The 14,560-nt window shown below is 55.3% G+C and overlaps 1 protein-coding gene across 3 annotated transcripts; it reads left to right on the top strand.

Moving 5' to 3' along the window:
• The first annotated feature begins 866 nt into the window (after nt 1-866).
• LOC105475619 (kelch like ECH associated protein 1) lies at nt 867-13,972 on the top strand. Of its 3 annotated transcripts, none has more exons than XM_011731208.2 (6): nt 867-1,134; nt 4,289-4,974; nt 8,114-8,799; nt 10,895-11,100; nt 11,379-11,555; nt 13,268-13,972. In XM_011731208.2, the coding sequence occupies exons 2-6, from the start codon at nt 4,336-4,338 to the stop codon at nt 13,432-13,434; spliced, it is 1,875 nt and encodes a 624-aa protein (XP_011729510.1). In that variant the 5' UTR covers nt 867-1,134; nt 4,289-4,335; the 3' UTR covers nt 13,435-13,972. The 3 variants fall into 3 exon arrangements, with proteins under 3 accessions (XP_011729510.1, XP_011729558.1, XP_011729445.1); XM_011731256.2 differs by having other exon boundaries at nt 867-1,283; XM_011731143.2 differs by lacking the exon at nt 867-1,134 and adding an exon at nt 1,547-1,678.
• The last annotated feature ends 588 nt before the right edge of the window (nt 13,973-14,560 follow it).

Below are 14,560 nucleotides of genomic sequence, written 5' to 3'. Positions count from 1 at the left end.
TGGGAGGTAGAGGTGGGCGGATCACGAGATCAGGAGTTCGAAACCAGCCTGGCCAACATGGTGAAACCCCATCGGTACTAAAAATACAAAAAATTAGCTGGGCATGGTGGCGGGCACCTGTAATCCCAGCTACTCGGGAGGCTGAGGCAGGAGAATTGTTTGAACCTGGGAGGCAGAGGTTGCAGTGAGCCAAGATCAAGCTACTACAGCCCAGGTGACAGTGCAAGACTCCGTCTCAATTAAAAACACACACACGCGCACACACACACACGGAAAACCCGGGGCCTGGACCCAACGCCTCACACCTATAATCCCAGAACTTTGGGAGGTCGATGGAGGATCTCTTAAACCCAGGTGTTCAAGACCAGCCTGGGCAACATCGCGAGACCCCGTCTCTACAGAAAAAAAAAAAAAAAAAAAAAACCCTAAAAATTGGCCGGTTGTGGTGGCGCGTGTCTGTGGTCCCAGCTACTCAGGAGGCTGAGGTGGGAGGATCGCTTGAGGGCAGGAGCTCGAGGCTGCAGTGAGCCGCGATGGCGTTACTGCACTCCAGCCTGGGCGTGCAGATCCGAGCGAGACCTTGTCTCTAACGGAAAAGAGAGAGAGAGAGAGAGAGAGAGAGAGAGAGAGAAAGGAAAACAAGGAAGGAAGGAAGGAAGGAAGGAAGGAAGGAAGGAAGGAAGGAAGGAAGGAAGGAAGGAAGGAAGGCAGGCAGGCAGGCAGGCAGGCAGACAGGCAGACCCAGCGAGGTAGACAATTTTCCCTAGATCCTGTGGCCGCCAGACCACGAGGCAGGCGCTGTGCGTCGTTCAAAGAATAGCAGGTGGTGGCGCGCAGCCCCGCCAGGAGACGCCCGGCGAGGAAACCAGGAGATGGAAGAGACAGTGAGAAGGGGGGCCAGGCTGTGCGTCCCCGCCCGATGCCCCACTCCTCGCCGACGGGCGCCGGGCACCTGCGGGAAGGGCGGGAGAATCGCCGCTCCTTCCCCGCCGCGCCCTCTCCGCCCTCTCCCCGCCTCCTTTTCGGGCGTCCCGAGGCCTCTCCCCAACCGACAACCGAGACCCCGCAGGCCACGCAGCCCTGGCGCCGAGGCCCCCCGACGGCGGAGGCGCCCGCGGGTCTCCTACAGCCAAGGTAAGGCAGGAATCTTCCGGACCCGGCCGCGGACCCCCGGGCTTCCCGGAAGCGCAGTGTGCGGGTGGCATCACCGTACCCGGAGCCCCTGCGCGCCCCGGACATCCCCACCCCGAGGGACCCCCTACGGAGGCGACCCGGTGGCCGAGGTGAGCGCTCCGGCAGCAGCGACGGGGAGGGGTGTCCACGCCATCCCCGGTGCGGGCCGGGACGCGCGGGTCTGGAACTCGGGGTTCAGACTCCCCGCGACTCGGACCACGCGGCTGAGCGCGCCCAGGGCCGCGTGCCCCCGCCCCGCGGCCATGCTGGCAGCCGTGGTGGCCGCGCAGCTCGGCGACCGCAGGCGTGGGCGGGGGCTGGGGAGCGGCCCTCCGCGGTCCCTACCGCCCGAGGCCAGGGCCCGGGGACTTTTATTGTGACAAGGCGGGCGCCCGGCTCTGCTTAGTCATGGTGACCTGCGCGCGCTCCGCGCCTCCCCCACGCGCAGCGATGGAGGCGCCGAGGCTCGGCAGTGGAGGCGGAGCCGGAGCGCGGCCATGGCGGGGTGAGTGAGGCGGGATGTACCCGGGCTGCGGGCATCGCGGGCCGCGAGCGCCCCTGCGGTCGTGCCCGGAGACCAGGAAACCGGGCGCCACGGCTCAGGGAGCCTCCGAGTTCCCCGCCAGGACTCGGAGGGCCAGGAGGGCGAGGCCTGGGTCCAATCTTTTTGTTGGACGGCGCAACTCTCGGGGTGGCCCGGGAGCGGCGGAAACCGAGCGAGAGAACCCGGAGGCGCGGAGCAGACGGAGGCCCGGGGCCTCCGAGGCGTTGGGGGGCTCAATCTGCGTTCTGGGATTGGCAGCCGAGACGCCGCGGCGGGGTCACTTCCTCGCCTCTCTGGGCCTGGTGGCGGCTCAGGAGGGGCATGCGCAGTCGCCTACTTGTCGCTTTGTAGGGTGGGGGAAGTGCCCGGTGCCCAAGGGGCATCGTTGACCGATTGGCCAAAGACCAAGACGCAAGCCCAGGGCCTTGGCACCGGAGGGGGGGCCGAGTGGCACGCAGGGATGGTGGAGAAGGCCGCTCTGGCAGGCACGGTGGCACGGGCATTTAGCCAACCACCCGTGTACTGACCCCTGCGCAGTGCCAGGCCCCAGGCGGGAGGCACAGGAGAGGGTTGGCCCGACGCCAACCTACATAGGGTTCCCTGCCATTTGAGGCGCTGGGGCCGGGGACGAGAGACAGTCGATCAACAGACAAGCAAAGGAGGTCATTTCAGTTCCTGACAAGCTCAGTGATGACAATAGAACAGGGAAGAGGGGACTCTGAGTGGAGCCCCAGAAAGAGGGGAGTGAGAACTTGCAGATCCACTTGTGGGGAACCACTTGGAGATCCCCCACTCCTTTCAAAACATAACTCATGTCTGCGCACAGCAGCCTATGCCTGTAATCCCAGCATTTTGGGAGGTCGAGGAGGGGGATCACTTGAGACCAGGAGGTCGAGACCACCCTGGCCAATATGGTGAAACCCCATCTCTACTAAAAATACAAAAAATTAGCCCATCGTGGTGGCTGGTGCCTGTAATCCCAGCTGCTCAGGAGGCCAAGGTATGAGAATATCCTTTTTTTTTTTTTTTGAGACCAAGTCTTGTTCTGTTGCCCAAGCTGGAGTCCAGTGGCGCGATCTCTGCTCACTGCAAGCTCCGCCTCCCGGGTTCACACCATTCTTCTGCCTCAGCCTCCCGTGTAGCTGGGACTACAGGCGCCCGCCGCCATGCCCGGCTAATTTTTTGTATTTTTTAGTAGAGACGAGGTTTCACCGTGTTAGCCAGAATGGTCTCCATCTCCTGACCTCGTGATCCGCCCACCTCGGCCTCCCAAAGTGCTGGGATTACAGGCGTGAGCCACAGCGCGGGACTGAGAATATCTTGAACCTGGAAGGCAGAGGTTGCAGTGAGCCAAGATCGCACCACTGTACTCCAGCCTGGGCAACAGAGCGAGACTCTGTCTCGAAAAACAAAAAACACATAACTCATCTCCTGGCCCTCCAGGCTCCAGGGGTTTCCATGAAACCCTTCCTTAAGTCCTTAGCTCTCACTGCACTCCTTCTCAATTCTCCAGATTGACTGTCTCAGCCTCTGAGCCACTGCACTTGCTATTTCCTCTGCCTGGAAAACTACTCCACAGCCTCCCACTTTATGATAATTTTCATCCTTGTCTCAGCTCTAACCTCACCTTCTCAAAGAAGCTTGGCCTGTCAGATTTTTAAAAACTGCACCCAGGGCCAGGCACGGTGGCTTACGCCTGTAATGCCAGCACTTTGGGAGGCCAAGGCGGGCGGATCACTTGAGGTCAGGAGTTTGAGACCAGCCTGGCCAACATGGTGAAACCCAGTCTCTACTAAAAATACAAAAACTAGCTGGGCGTGGTGGTGGGCGCCTGTAGTCCTAGCTACTCGGGAGGCTGAGGCAGGAGGATCGCTTGAACCGGGGAGGCAGAGGTTGCAGTGAGCCAAGATCGAGCCACTGCACTCCAGCCTGGGTGACAGAGTGAGACTCCATCTCAAAAAAACAAACAAACAAACAAACAAAAACTGCACCTGATTCTCACATTGTCACAATGCTGTTGTAATTTTCTTCATGAAGCTGATTTTCCAGGTCTTGCTTATTTTAGTTTATGATTGTTCCTCCCCGCAGGTGTCAGCTCCAGCAGGTAGGATTTTTGTGTGTTTTGCTCACTGCTGTGTCTTCAGCACCCAGATCAGTGCCTGGCATACAGTAGGTGCCCAACAAATGGTGAGGCGAATGAAGGAATGAGCCCGACATGCTCTAGAAAGGGAAAGGCCACCAGATTACTGAAACAGAGTGATCAAAGGGAAGAGGTGGCAGGGGCTAATTGCGTAGGGCTTTGCAGGCTGTTGAGGAGTTCAGTTTTACTAGGTACTGTGGGAGGCGTTGGAGGATCCAGAGCAGGGGAGAGACATGACCTCATCTATGTTTTAAGATGGGCTCTTGGGCTGGTCAGGTCAGGGGGATGTTTGCAAATTTGCAAATGGACTCTGCTTCACCTACTCTGCAGGAAAACTGACCTAGGAATTGCTTTATCTTACAAAAGGAGACCCTGCAGGTGCTGGCCCAGCCCCAACCCCTGCCCCCTGCCCTGTGCTCTCTCCCCTCCAGGCCCCTGAGTGCCAGAGGTGGTGGTGTTGCTTATCTTCTGGAACCCCATGCAGCCAGATCCCAAGCCTAGCAGGGCTGGGGCCTGCAGCCGATTCCTGCCCCTGCGGTCACAGTGCCCTGAGGGGTCAGGGGACGCGGTGATGTATGCCTCCACTGAGTGCAAGGCGGAGGTGACGCCCTCCCAGCATGGCAACCGCACCTTCAGCTATACCCTGGAGGATCATACCAAACAGGCGTTCGGCATCATGAACGAGTTGCGGCTCAGCCAGCAGCTGTGTGACGTCACACTGCAGGTCAAGTACCAGGACGCGCCTGCCGCCCAGTTCATGGCCCACAAGGTGGTGCTAGCCTCATCCAGCCCCGTCTTCAAGGCCATGTTCACCAATGGGCTGCGGGAGCAGGGCATGGAGGTGGTGTCCATTGAGGGTATCCACCCCAAGGTCATGGAACGCCTCATCGAATTCGCCTACACGGCCTCCATCTCCATGGGCGAGAAGTGTGTCCTTCACGTCATGAACGGCGCTGTCATGTACCAGATCGACAGCGTTGTCCGTGCCTGCAGTGACTTCCTAGTGCAGCAGCTGGACCCCAGCAATGCCATCGGCATCGCCAACTTCGCCGAGCAGATTGGCTGTGTGGAGTTGCACCAGCGTGCCCGGGAGTATATCTACATGCATTTCGGGGAGGTGAGCGGGGAGGTGGGGCTGGGGGCAGTGTCAGGAGAAGGACCAGGGATGGATGAGTGCTCATCACTGTCTCCCCTTGAGATGTGAAGGCAGGAACCTGGAGGAAAAGGAGGTTCTGGGCTGGGCACGGTGGTGTAGTCCCCACAGTTTGGGGGGCCTAGGTGGGGGGATTGCTTGAAGCCAAAAGTTCAAGACCAACCCGGGCAACATAATGAGACCCTGTCTCTAAACAAACAAACAAATAAACAAAAAACAACTGGGGGCCGGGCGCGGTGGCTCAAGCCTGTAATCCCAGCACTTTGGGAGGCCGAGGCGGGCAGATCACCTGAGAATGGGAGTTTGAGACCAGACTGACCAACATGGAGAAACCCCGTCTCTACTACAAATACAAAAAAATTAGCCGGGTATGGTGGTGCGTGCCTGTAATGTCAGCTAGTCGGGAGGCTGAGGCAGGAGAATCACTTGAACCCAGGAGGCGGAGGTTGCTGTGAGCCAAGATCGCACCGTTGCACTCCAGCCTGGGCAACGAGAGCGAAACCAGTCTAAAAAAAAACAAAAAAAAAACTGAGGCCAGCCGTGGTGGCTCACGCCTGTAATCCCAGCATTTTGGGAGGCTGAGGTGGGTGGATCAGCTGAGGTAAGGAGTTCAAGACCAGCCTGGCCAACATAGCGAAAACCCATCTCTACTAAAAATATAAAAATTCGCCAGGCCTGGTGGTGCGCGCCTGTAGTCCCAGCTGCTCAGGAGGCTGAGGCAGGAGAATCACTTGAACCCGAGAGGCGGAGGTTGCAGTGAGCCGAGATCAAGCCACTGCACTCCAGCCTGCGCGACAGAGCAAGACTCAGTTTCAAAAAAAACCAAAACATTAAAAAACAACTGGGGTTCTGAGTTCCTTGTCTACGCATGTGGGGACACTGGTGAACAGCTGGGGAAGGTGAGGTCTTCATGTGTCTCTGGGCTCCCTAGTTTCTCTGGGGTCAAAGGTGGGGACAGAGTGCAGTGAAAAGCAGCCAAATCCTGGGGCAGCCCAGCCTTTCGGACAGTCAGCAAATGTTTATTGGACACCCATTACAGGTTGCAAGCTGTAAGCCTGAACCTTAGTCATGTTTTCTTTGGTCCACGCAATGTCTTTACCATTTTTGGTTTCATTTTCGTTTCTCTGAAGGAAATTATCTATAGAAATTGATAAGAGAGGGCAGGGCCCGGTGGCTCATGCCTGTAATCCCAGCACTTTGGGAGGCTGAGGCGGGTGGATCACCTGAGGTCAGGAGTTTGAGACCAGCCTGACCCAATGTGGTGAAATCCCATCTCTATTAAAAATACAAAAAAAAAAACTAGCCAGATGTGGTGGCATATGTGGTGGCATAGTCCCTGCTACTTGAGAGGCTGAGACAGGAGAATCGCTTGAACCGGGGAGGTGGAGGTTGCAGTGAGCCGAGATCGCACCATTGCACTCCAGCCTGGGTGACAGAGCGAGACTCTGTCTCAAAAAAAAAAAAAGCCCTGGCGCAGTGGCTCATGCCTATAATCCCAGCACTTTGGTGACGCCCCGCCTCTACTAAAAAACAAAAAATTAGCCGGGCGTAGTGGTGGGCGCCTGTAGTCCCAGCTACTCCAGCTACTCGGGAGACTGAGGCAGGAGAATGGTGTAAACCTGGGAGGTGAAGCTTGCGGTGAGCAGAGATTGCGCCACTGCACTCCAGCCTGGGCGACAGAGCGAGACTCCATCTCAAAAAAAAAAAAAGATTTTAAGACCAGCCCTGGGTGCAGTGGCTCATGCCTATAATTCCAGCACTTTGGAAGGTGAGGAGAGTGGACCACTTGAGGTCAGGAGTTCTAGACCAGCCTGGCCAATATGGTGAAACCCAGTCTCTACCATAAAAATATGAAAATTGGCTGTGCATGGTGGCACACACCTGTATCCCCAGCGACTCAGGAAGCTGAGGTGGGAAGATCGTTTGAGCCCAGGAGTTCAAGGCTGCAGTGAGCTATGATCGTGCACTCCAGCCTAGGTGACAGAGCCTGTCTCAAAAGCAAAAACAGTCCAGGTCCGGTGGCTCACACCTGTAATCCCAGCACTTAGGGAGGCTGAGATGGATGAATCACCTAAAGTCAAGAGTTCAAGACCAGCCTGGCCAACGTGAAGAAACCCCATCTCTACTAAATACAAAAATTCCAGCCTGGCCAACATAGTGAAACCCCATCTCTACTAAAAGTAAATACAAAAAAAATTAGCCACTGTGGAGGCACACCCCCGTAATCTCAGCTACTTGGGAGGCTGAGGCAGGAGAATCACTTGAACCCTGGAGGCGGAGGTTGCAGTGAACCAAGATCTCACCACTGCACTCCAGCTTGGGCAACAGGGTAAGACCCCATATCAAAATAAATAAAAAATTAACTGGGCATGGTGGTGGGCGCCTGTAATGCCAACTACTTGAGAGGCTGATGCAGGAGAATCGCTTGAACCTGGGAGGCGGAGGTTGCAGTGAGCCTAGATCACACCACTGCACTCCAGCCTGGGTGACAGAGTGAGACTCCGTCTCAAAAAACAAACAAAAACCAAAACCAAATGATACCCCAGGATACACCACCTATTGAGTCTCTGCCCCATTTCCCTGAGTCCTAATGACATACCTGGCACATAGTATTAACCTTTTTTTTTTTTTTTTTTTTTGAGACGGAGTCTTGCTCTGTCGCCCAGGCTGGAGTGCAGTGGTGCAATATCGGCTCACTGCAGCCTCCACTTCCTGCCTCCCGGGTTCAAGCGATTCTTTTGCTTCAGCCTCCCGAGTAGCTGGGAGGCACCCGTGTGCCACGACACCCAGGTAATTTTTATATTTTTAGTAGAGATGGAGTTTCACCATATTGGCCAGGCTGATCTCTCAACTCCTGACCTCGTGATCCGCCAGCCTCGGCCTCCCAAAGTGCTGGCATTACAGGCGTGAGCCACCGCGCCCGGCAGTATTAACTCATTTAGTCATCACAGTGTATGCGGTTCCTATTATTTGAATCTCCATTTAGCAGATGAGGAAGCTGAGACTGTCAGCCGCAGTGGTGAGTTACTCATTATCCCTGTCCTGCTTGGTGAGGTGTGGGGGCGACTTGGGAGTCAGCCCGTCCCACTGTCGCCCACTGCAGGTGGCCAAGCAAGAGGAGTTCTTCAACCTATCCCACTGCCAACTGGTGACCCTCATCAGCCGTGACGACCTGAACGTGCGCTGCGAGTCCGAGGTCTTCCACGCCTGCATCAACTGGGTCAAGTACGACTGCGAACAGCGACGGTTCTATGTCCAGGCGCTGCTGCGGGCCGTGCGCTGCCACTCGTTGACGCCGAACTTTCTGCAGATGCAGCTGCAGAAGTGTGAGATCCTGCAGTCTGACTCCCGCTGCAAGGACTACCTGGTCAAGATCTTCGAGGAGCTCACCCTGCACAAGCCCACGCAGGTGATGCCCTGCCGGGCGCCCAAGGTGGGCCGCCTGATCTACACCGCGGGCGGCTACTTCCGACAGTCGCTCAGCTACCTGGAGGCTTACAACCCCAGTGACGGCACCTGGCTCCGGTTGGCGGACCTGCAGGTGCCACGGAGCGGCCTGGCTGGCTGCGTGGTGGGCGGGCTGTTGTACGCTGTGGGCGGCAGGAACAACTCCCCCGACGGAAACACCGACTCCAGCGCCCTGGACTGTTACAATCCTATGACCAATCAGTGGTCGCCCTGCGCCCCCATGAGCGTGCCGCGCAACCGCATCGGGGTGGGGGTCATCGATGGGCACATCTATGCAGTCGGCGGCTCCCACGGCTGCATCCACCACAACAGTGTGGAGAGGTGAGTGGCAGGTCCTGGGCGTGGGGTCTGAGGGTCCTACTCCTGGCAAGTCCCAAGACACTGAAGTCTGGGGATTCTTCCTGAGGCTGCTTCCTCTCCCTGTCTTCAGGGAGTGGAGGCCTCAGGATGAAGCTAAGCTCCTTGGAGAGTTCTAGTCCGTGACCTTGGATTCTGTGCCTGGAGCTGGGAAATGCTTAGGGGACTGTCACAAACCCATATGGTTCCTTTGTGCAGATTTGGAAAAAGTTCCATCAGTTCGAAATTGTTGGGTACGTGTGGTGGCCCATACCTGTAATCCAGGACTTTGGGAGGCTCAGGTGGGAGAATTGCTTGAGTCCAGGAGGCTAGCCTGGGCAATAGAGTAAGACCCTGTCTCTCTTGCTCTGCTGCCCAGGCTGGAGTGCACTGGTGCCATCTTGGGTCACTGCAACCTCACCTCCCAGTGATTCTCCTGCCTCAGCCCACGGAGACTGGGACTATAGGTGCCTTCCATCACGCCTGGCTAATTTTTTTTTTTTTTTTTTTTTTTTTTTTTTTTTTTTGTAGAGATGGGGTTTCACCATGTTGGCCAGGCTGGTCTTGAACTCCTGACCACTAGAGATTCCCCCACCTCAGCCTCCCAAAGTGCGAGGATTACAGACGTGAGCCACTGTGCCGGACCTCAAGGACTATTTGAGCATTAAAGAGTGATGCTGAATCTGTGATTTCTCCTTTCTAAGATGTTATCTTGTCATCTGTGAAGTGGGGGATATGGCTGAGCCACTAGGGGTTTATCAGATGTGGTTTTTGTTGTTGTTGTTGTTGTTGTTGTTGTTGTTGATTTTGAGATAGACTTGCTGTGTTGCCCTGTTGCCCAGGCTGGAGTGAAGTAGCGCCATCTCTGCTCACTGCAAGCTCCGCCCCCGGGGTTCACGCCATTCTCCTGCCTCAGCCTCCGGAGTAGCTGGGACTACAGGCGCGGGCCAACACACCCGGCTAATTTTTTTGTATTTTTGGTAGAGACAGGGTTTCACCGTGTTGGCCAGGATGGTCTCCATCTCCTGACCTCGCGATCCGCCCACCTCGGCCTCCCAAAGTGCTGGGATTACAGGCGTGAGCCACCGCGCCCGGCCATCAGATGTGTTTTTGAACTTGAGCAATTGATGGCGAGGATGCTCAGTTTCCTCATTTGGAAAATGTCGTTGCTGATACCTCAGTCCTTGGAGAATGACTGCAAGCACTAGAGTTCTAGTGGAGGTGGGCACAGTGGTGTGCACCTCTAGTCCCAGCTACTCAGGAGGCTGAGCCAGGAGGGTTCCTGGAGCTCAAGAGTTTGAAGCTGCAGGCTGGGCGTGGTGGCTCATGCCTGTAATCCAGCCCTTTGGAAAGCTGAGGCAGCCTCAGCTTTCCAAAGGCAGATCACTTGAGGTCAGGTATTAGAGACCAGCCTGGCCAACATGGAGAAACCCAATTTCTACTAAAAATACAGAAATTAGCCAGGCATGGTGGCAGGTGCCTGTTATCCCAGCTACTTGTGAGGCTGAGGCTGGATAACTGATTGAACCCAGGAGGCGGAGGTTGCAGTGAGCCATGCTCTCACCATTGCACTCCACGTCAAAAAAGAAAAAGTTTGAAACTTCGGTGAGCTGTGATTGTGCCACTGCACTCCAGCCTGGACAACAGAGCAAGACCCTGTCTCTTTTTTTTGTTTTTTTTTTTTGAGATGGAGTCTCTCTCTGTCGTCTAGGCTGGAGTGCAGTGGCACGATCTCAGCTCACTGCAACCTACACCTCCCAGGTTCAAATGATTATCTCACCTCAGCGTCCCGAGTAGCTGGGATTACAGGCACCTGCCATCACACCCAGCTAATTTTTGTATTTTTAATAGAGACAAGGTTTTACCATATTGGCCAGGCTGGTCTTAAACTCCTGACCTCAGGTGATCCACCCTTCTCGGCCTCCCAAAGTGCTGGGATTACAGACACGTGCCACTGCGCCTGATGACCCTGTCTCTTTAAAGGAAGAAAAAAAGGGAAAAAAGGGGTATCAGGCCCTTAAGTATTCCACGAAGGTCAGCTATAATGGCCATTGTCCCCATTTTTCTTATGCCCTTGCAGGTATGAGCCAGAGCGGGATGAGTGGCACTTGGTGGCCCCAATGCTGACACGAAGGATCGGGGTGGGCGTGGCCGTCCTCAATCGTCTGCTTTATGCCGTGGGGGGCTTTGACGGGACAAACCGCCTTAATTCAGCTGAGCGTTACTACCCAGAGAGGAACGAGTGGCGAATGATCACAGCAATGAACACCATCCGAAGCGGGGCAGGTGGGTGGGGACGGTAGTGAGGGGAGCATCCAGGAACACCCCCACCATCCTGGGGTGAAACTGAGCCAGGCCTGGGAGAGACCCCCTGTTGCAACCCTCACCCTGGGATAACCACAGAAGCACTGGATTCTGATAGAGTCCAAGCTTCTCTCTCTCCATGCTTCATTTCTGAGGGTGAGAAGGGAGAGGAGAGAGGAAAGGTCTCCCTCAAGGAGGTGATGGCTGGGGCTCCCAAAGCCAGTCCTCCAGAGTCACCTTCTCTGCACGGTGCCCTTTAGGCGTCTGCGTCCTACACAACTGCATCTATGCTGCCGGGGGCTATGATGGTCAGGACCAGCTGAACAGCGTGGAGCGTTATGACGTGGAAACAGAGACGTGGACTTTCGTAGCCCCCATGAAGCACCGGCGAAGTGCCCTGGGGATCACTGTCCACCAGGGGAGAATCTACGTCCTTGGTGAGGCCCTGGGGGCGGGGAAGAGTCCCGACTAGCCCCATCTCTTGTGGACTGTGGCTGCTTTTGCTTTTTTGCTTTCCTTTTTTTTTTTTTTTTTTCTTAGAAACAGGGTCTCACTCTGTCGCCCAGGCTGAGTGCAGTGGTGTGATCACAGCTTGCTGGAGCCTCAACCTCCTGGGCTCCAGCCATCCTCCTGCCTCAGCTTCCCAAGTAGCAGGGACCACACGCATGCACCACCACACCCGGCTAATGTTTGTTTTTTTGAGATGGAGTCTCGCAATGTTGCCCAGGCTGGGGTGCAATGGCATGATCTCAGCTCACTGCAACCTCCGCCTCCTGGAGGTTCAAGCAATTCTCCTGTCTTAGCCTCCTGAGTAGCTGGGACTATAGGTGTGTGCCACCGCACCTGGCTAATTTTTTGTATTTTAGTAGAGATGGGGTTTCACCATGTTAGCCAGGCTGGTCTCGAACTCCTGACCTCGTGATCCACCCACTTCAGCCTTCCAAAGTGCTGGGATTATAGGCGTGAGCCACCACGCTGGGGCTTTTTCTTTTTTTGAGACAGGAGTCTCGCTCTGTTGCCAGGCTGGAGTGCAATGGCGCGATCTCAGCTCACTGCAACCTCCGCCTCCTGGTTTCAAGCGATTCTCCCCCCTCAGCCTCCCCTGTAGCTGATATTACAGGTGCCCACCACTATGCTCTGCTAATTTTTATATTTTAGTAGAGATGGGGTTTCACCATGCTGGTCAGGCTGGTCTTGAACTCCTGACCTCAGGTGATCTGCCCACATCAGCCTCCCAAAGTGCTGGGATTACAGGCGTGAGCCACCACACTCGGCTTAATGTTATTTATGTATTTATTTATTTTTGAAACGGAGTCTGGCTCTGTCGCTCAGGCTGGAGTGCAGTGGCGCACTCTCGGCTCACTGCAAGCTCTACCTCCCAGGTTCATGCCATTCTCCTGGCTCAGCCTCCCGAGTAGCTGGGATTATAGGCACCTGCCACCACGCCCGGCTAATTTTTATTTTTTTTTGTATTTTTAGTAGAGATGGGGTTTCACCATGTTAGCCAGGATGGTCTCAATCTCCTGACCTTGTGATCCACCCACCTCGGCCTCCAAAAGTGCTGGGATTACAGGCGTGAGCCACAGCACCCGGCTGTTTTTATTTATTTTTATTTTATTTTTTTGAGACAGAGTTTTGCTCGTGTTGCCCAGGCTGGAATGCAATGGCGTGATCTCGGCTCACTGCAACCTCTGCCTTCCAGGTTCCAGTGATTCTCCTGTCTCAGCCTCCCTAGTAGCTGGAACTACAGGCACGCACCACCACGCCTGGCTAAATTTTTATGTTTTTTTTGGTAGAGATGGGATTTCACCATGTTGCCCAGGCTGGTCTCAAATTCCTGGACTCAAGTGATCCACCCACCTCAGTCTCCCAAAGTGCTAGATTTACAGGCTGAGCTACCGCGCCTGGCCTTTTTTTTTTTTTTTTTCTTCAGTAAGAGACTAGAGTTTTGCTATGTTGCCCAGGCTGTCCTCGAACTCCTGGCCTCAAGCGATCCTCCCGCCTCAGCCCTGCAAAGTGCTAGGATTATAGGCGTGAGCCACTGCGCCCGGCCTGCTTTTGCATCTCACAGCTGCTTCTCCCTCTTTCTGTCTCCTGCTCTTGGATGTGGTGTGACAGGTGGTGACCGTCCCTTCTGTTCTTCCTGCAGGAGGCTATGATGGTCACACGTTCCTGGACAGTGTGGAGTGTTACGACCCAGATACAGACACCTGGAGCGAGGTGACCCGAATGACATCGGGCCGGAGCGGAGTGGGCGTGGCTGTCACCATGGAGCCCTGCCGGAAGCAGATCGACCAGCAGAACTGTACCTGTTGAGGCACTTTTGTTTCTTGGGCGAAAATACAGTCCAATGGGGAGTATCATTGTTTTTGTACAAAAACCAGGACTAAAAGAAAAAAGACAGCACTGCAAATAACCCATCTTCCGGGAAGGGAGGCCGCGATGCCTCAGTGTTAAAATGACATCTCAAAAAGAAGTCCAAAGCGGGAATCATGTGCCTCTCAGCGGAGCCCCAGGAGTGTCCAAGACAGCCTGGCTGGGAAAGGGGGTGTGGAAAGAGCAGGTTTCCAGGAGAGAGGCCCCCAAACCCTCTGGCCCGGTAGTAGGCCTGGGTCCCACCCACCCAGCCAGCCACGCCGGCAGCCCTCACCTTGTGATTTGTTCTTGGATACCTGGGAGGGGGCCAATGGGGGCCTCAGGCGGAGGCCCCCTCTGGAAATGTGGTTCCCAGGGATGGGCCTGTACATAGAAGCCACCGGATGGCACTTCCCCACCGGATGGACAGTTATTTTGTTGATAAGTAACCCTGTAATTTTCCAAGGAAAATAAAGAACAGACTAACTAGTGTCTTTCACCCTGGCTCTGGGCTGGAGGTCTGAAACCCGGGGCCAGAAAGGGCTCTTCTCCTGAAACACACTCCTCTTTGACTTAGGGCTGGTATTTGAAACCGTTTTGTAATCTTTGCCCATCGCATTTTGATATGTAGGGCATCTTTCTCCCCATAGGCAAGCCACACAGCTGTCCTTCAGTTTCAGCTGCCTTGGAAGACAAGGAGCTAATTCCTAGTCACATCTCCCAGGGCTCCCCAAGCTCATTTTTTTTTTTTCCTTTTATTTTGAGACAGAGTTTTGCTCTTGTTGCGCAGGCTGGAGTGCAATAGCGTGATCTCAGCTCACAGCAACCTCTGCCTCCTGGGTTCAAGTGATTCTCCTGCCTCAACCTCCCGAGTAGCTGGGATTACAGGCGTGTGCCACCACATCTGGCTAATTTTGTATTTTTTTTTTTTTTTTTTTTTTTGGAGACGGAGCCTTGCTCTGTCGCCCAGGCTGGAGTGCAGTGGCCGGATCTCAGCTCACTGCAAGCTCCGCCTCCCGGGTTCACGCCATTCTCCTGCCTCAGCCTCCCGAGTAGCTGGGACTACAGGCGCCCGTCACCTCGCCCG

Source organism: Macaca nemestrina, chromosome 20, assembly GCF_043159975.1.
Source record: "Macaca nemestrina isolate mMacNem1 chromosome 20, mMacNem.hap1, whole genome shotgun sequence".
Classification (NCBI taxonomy): domain Eukaryota; kingdom Metazoa; phylum Chordata; class Mammalia; order Primates; family Cercopithecidae; genus Macaca; species Macaca nemestrina.
Note: the sequence above shows the minus strand (reverse complement) of the source record. Positions and strands in the feature narration are given on the sequence as shown.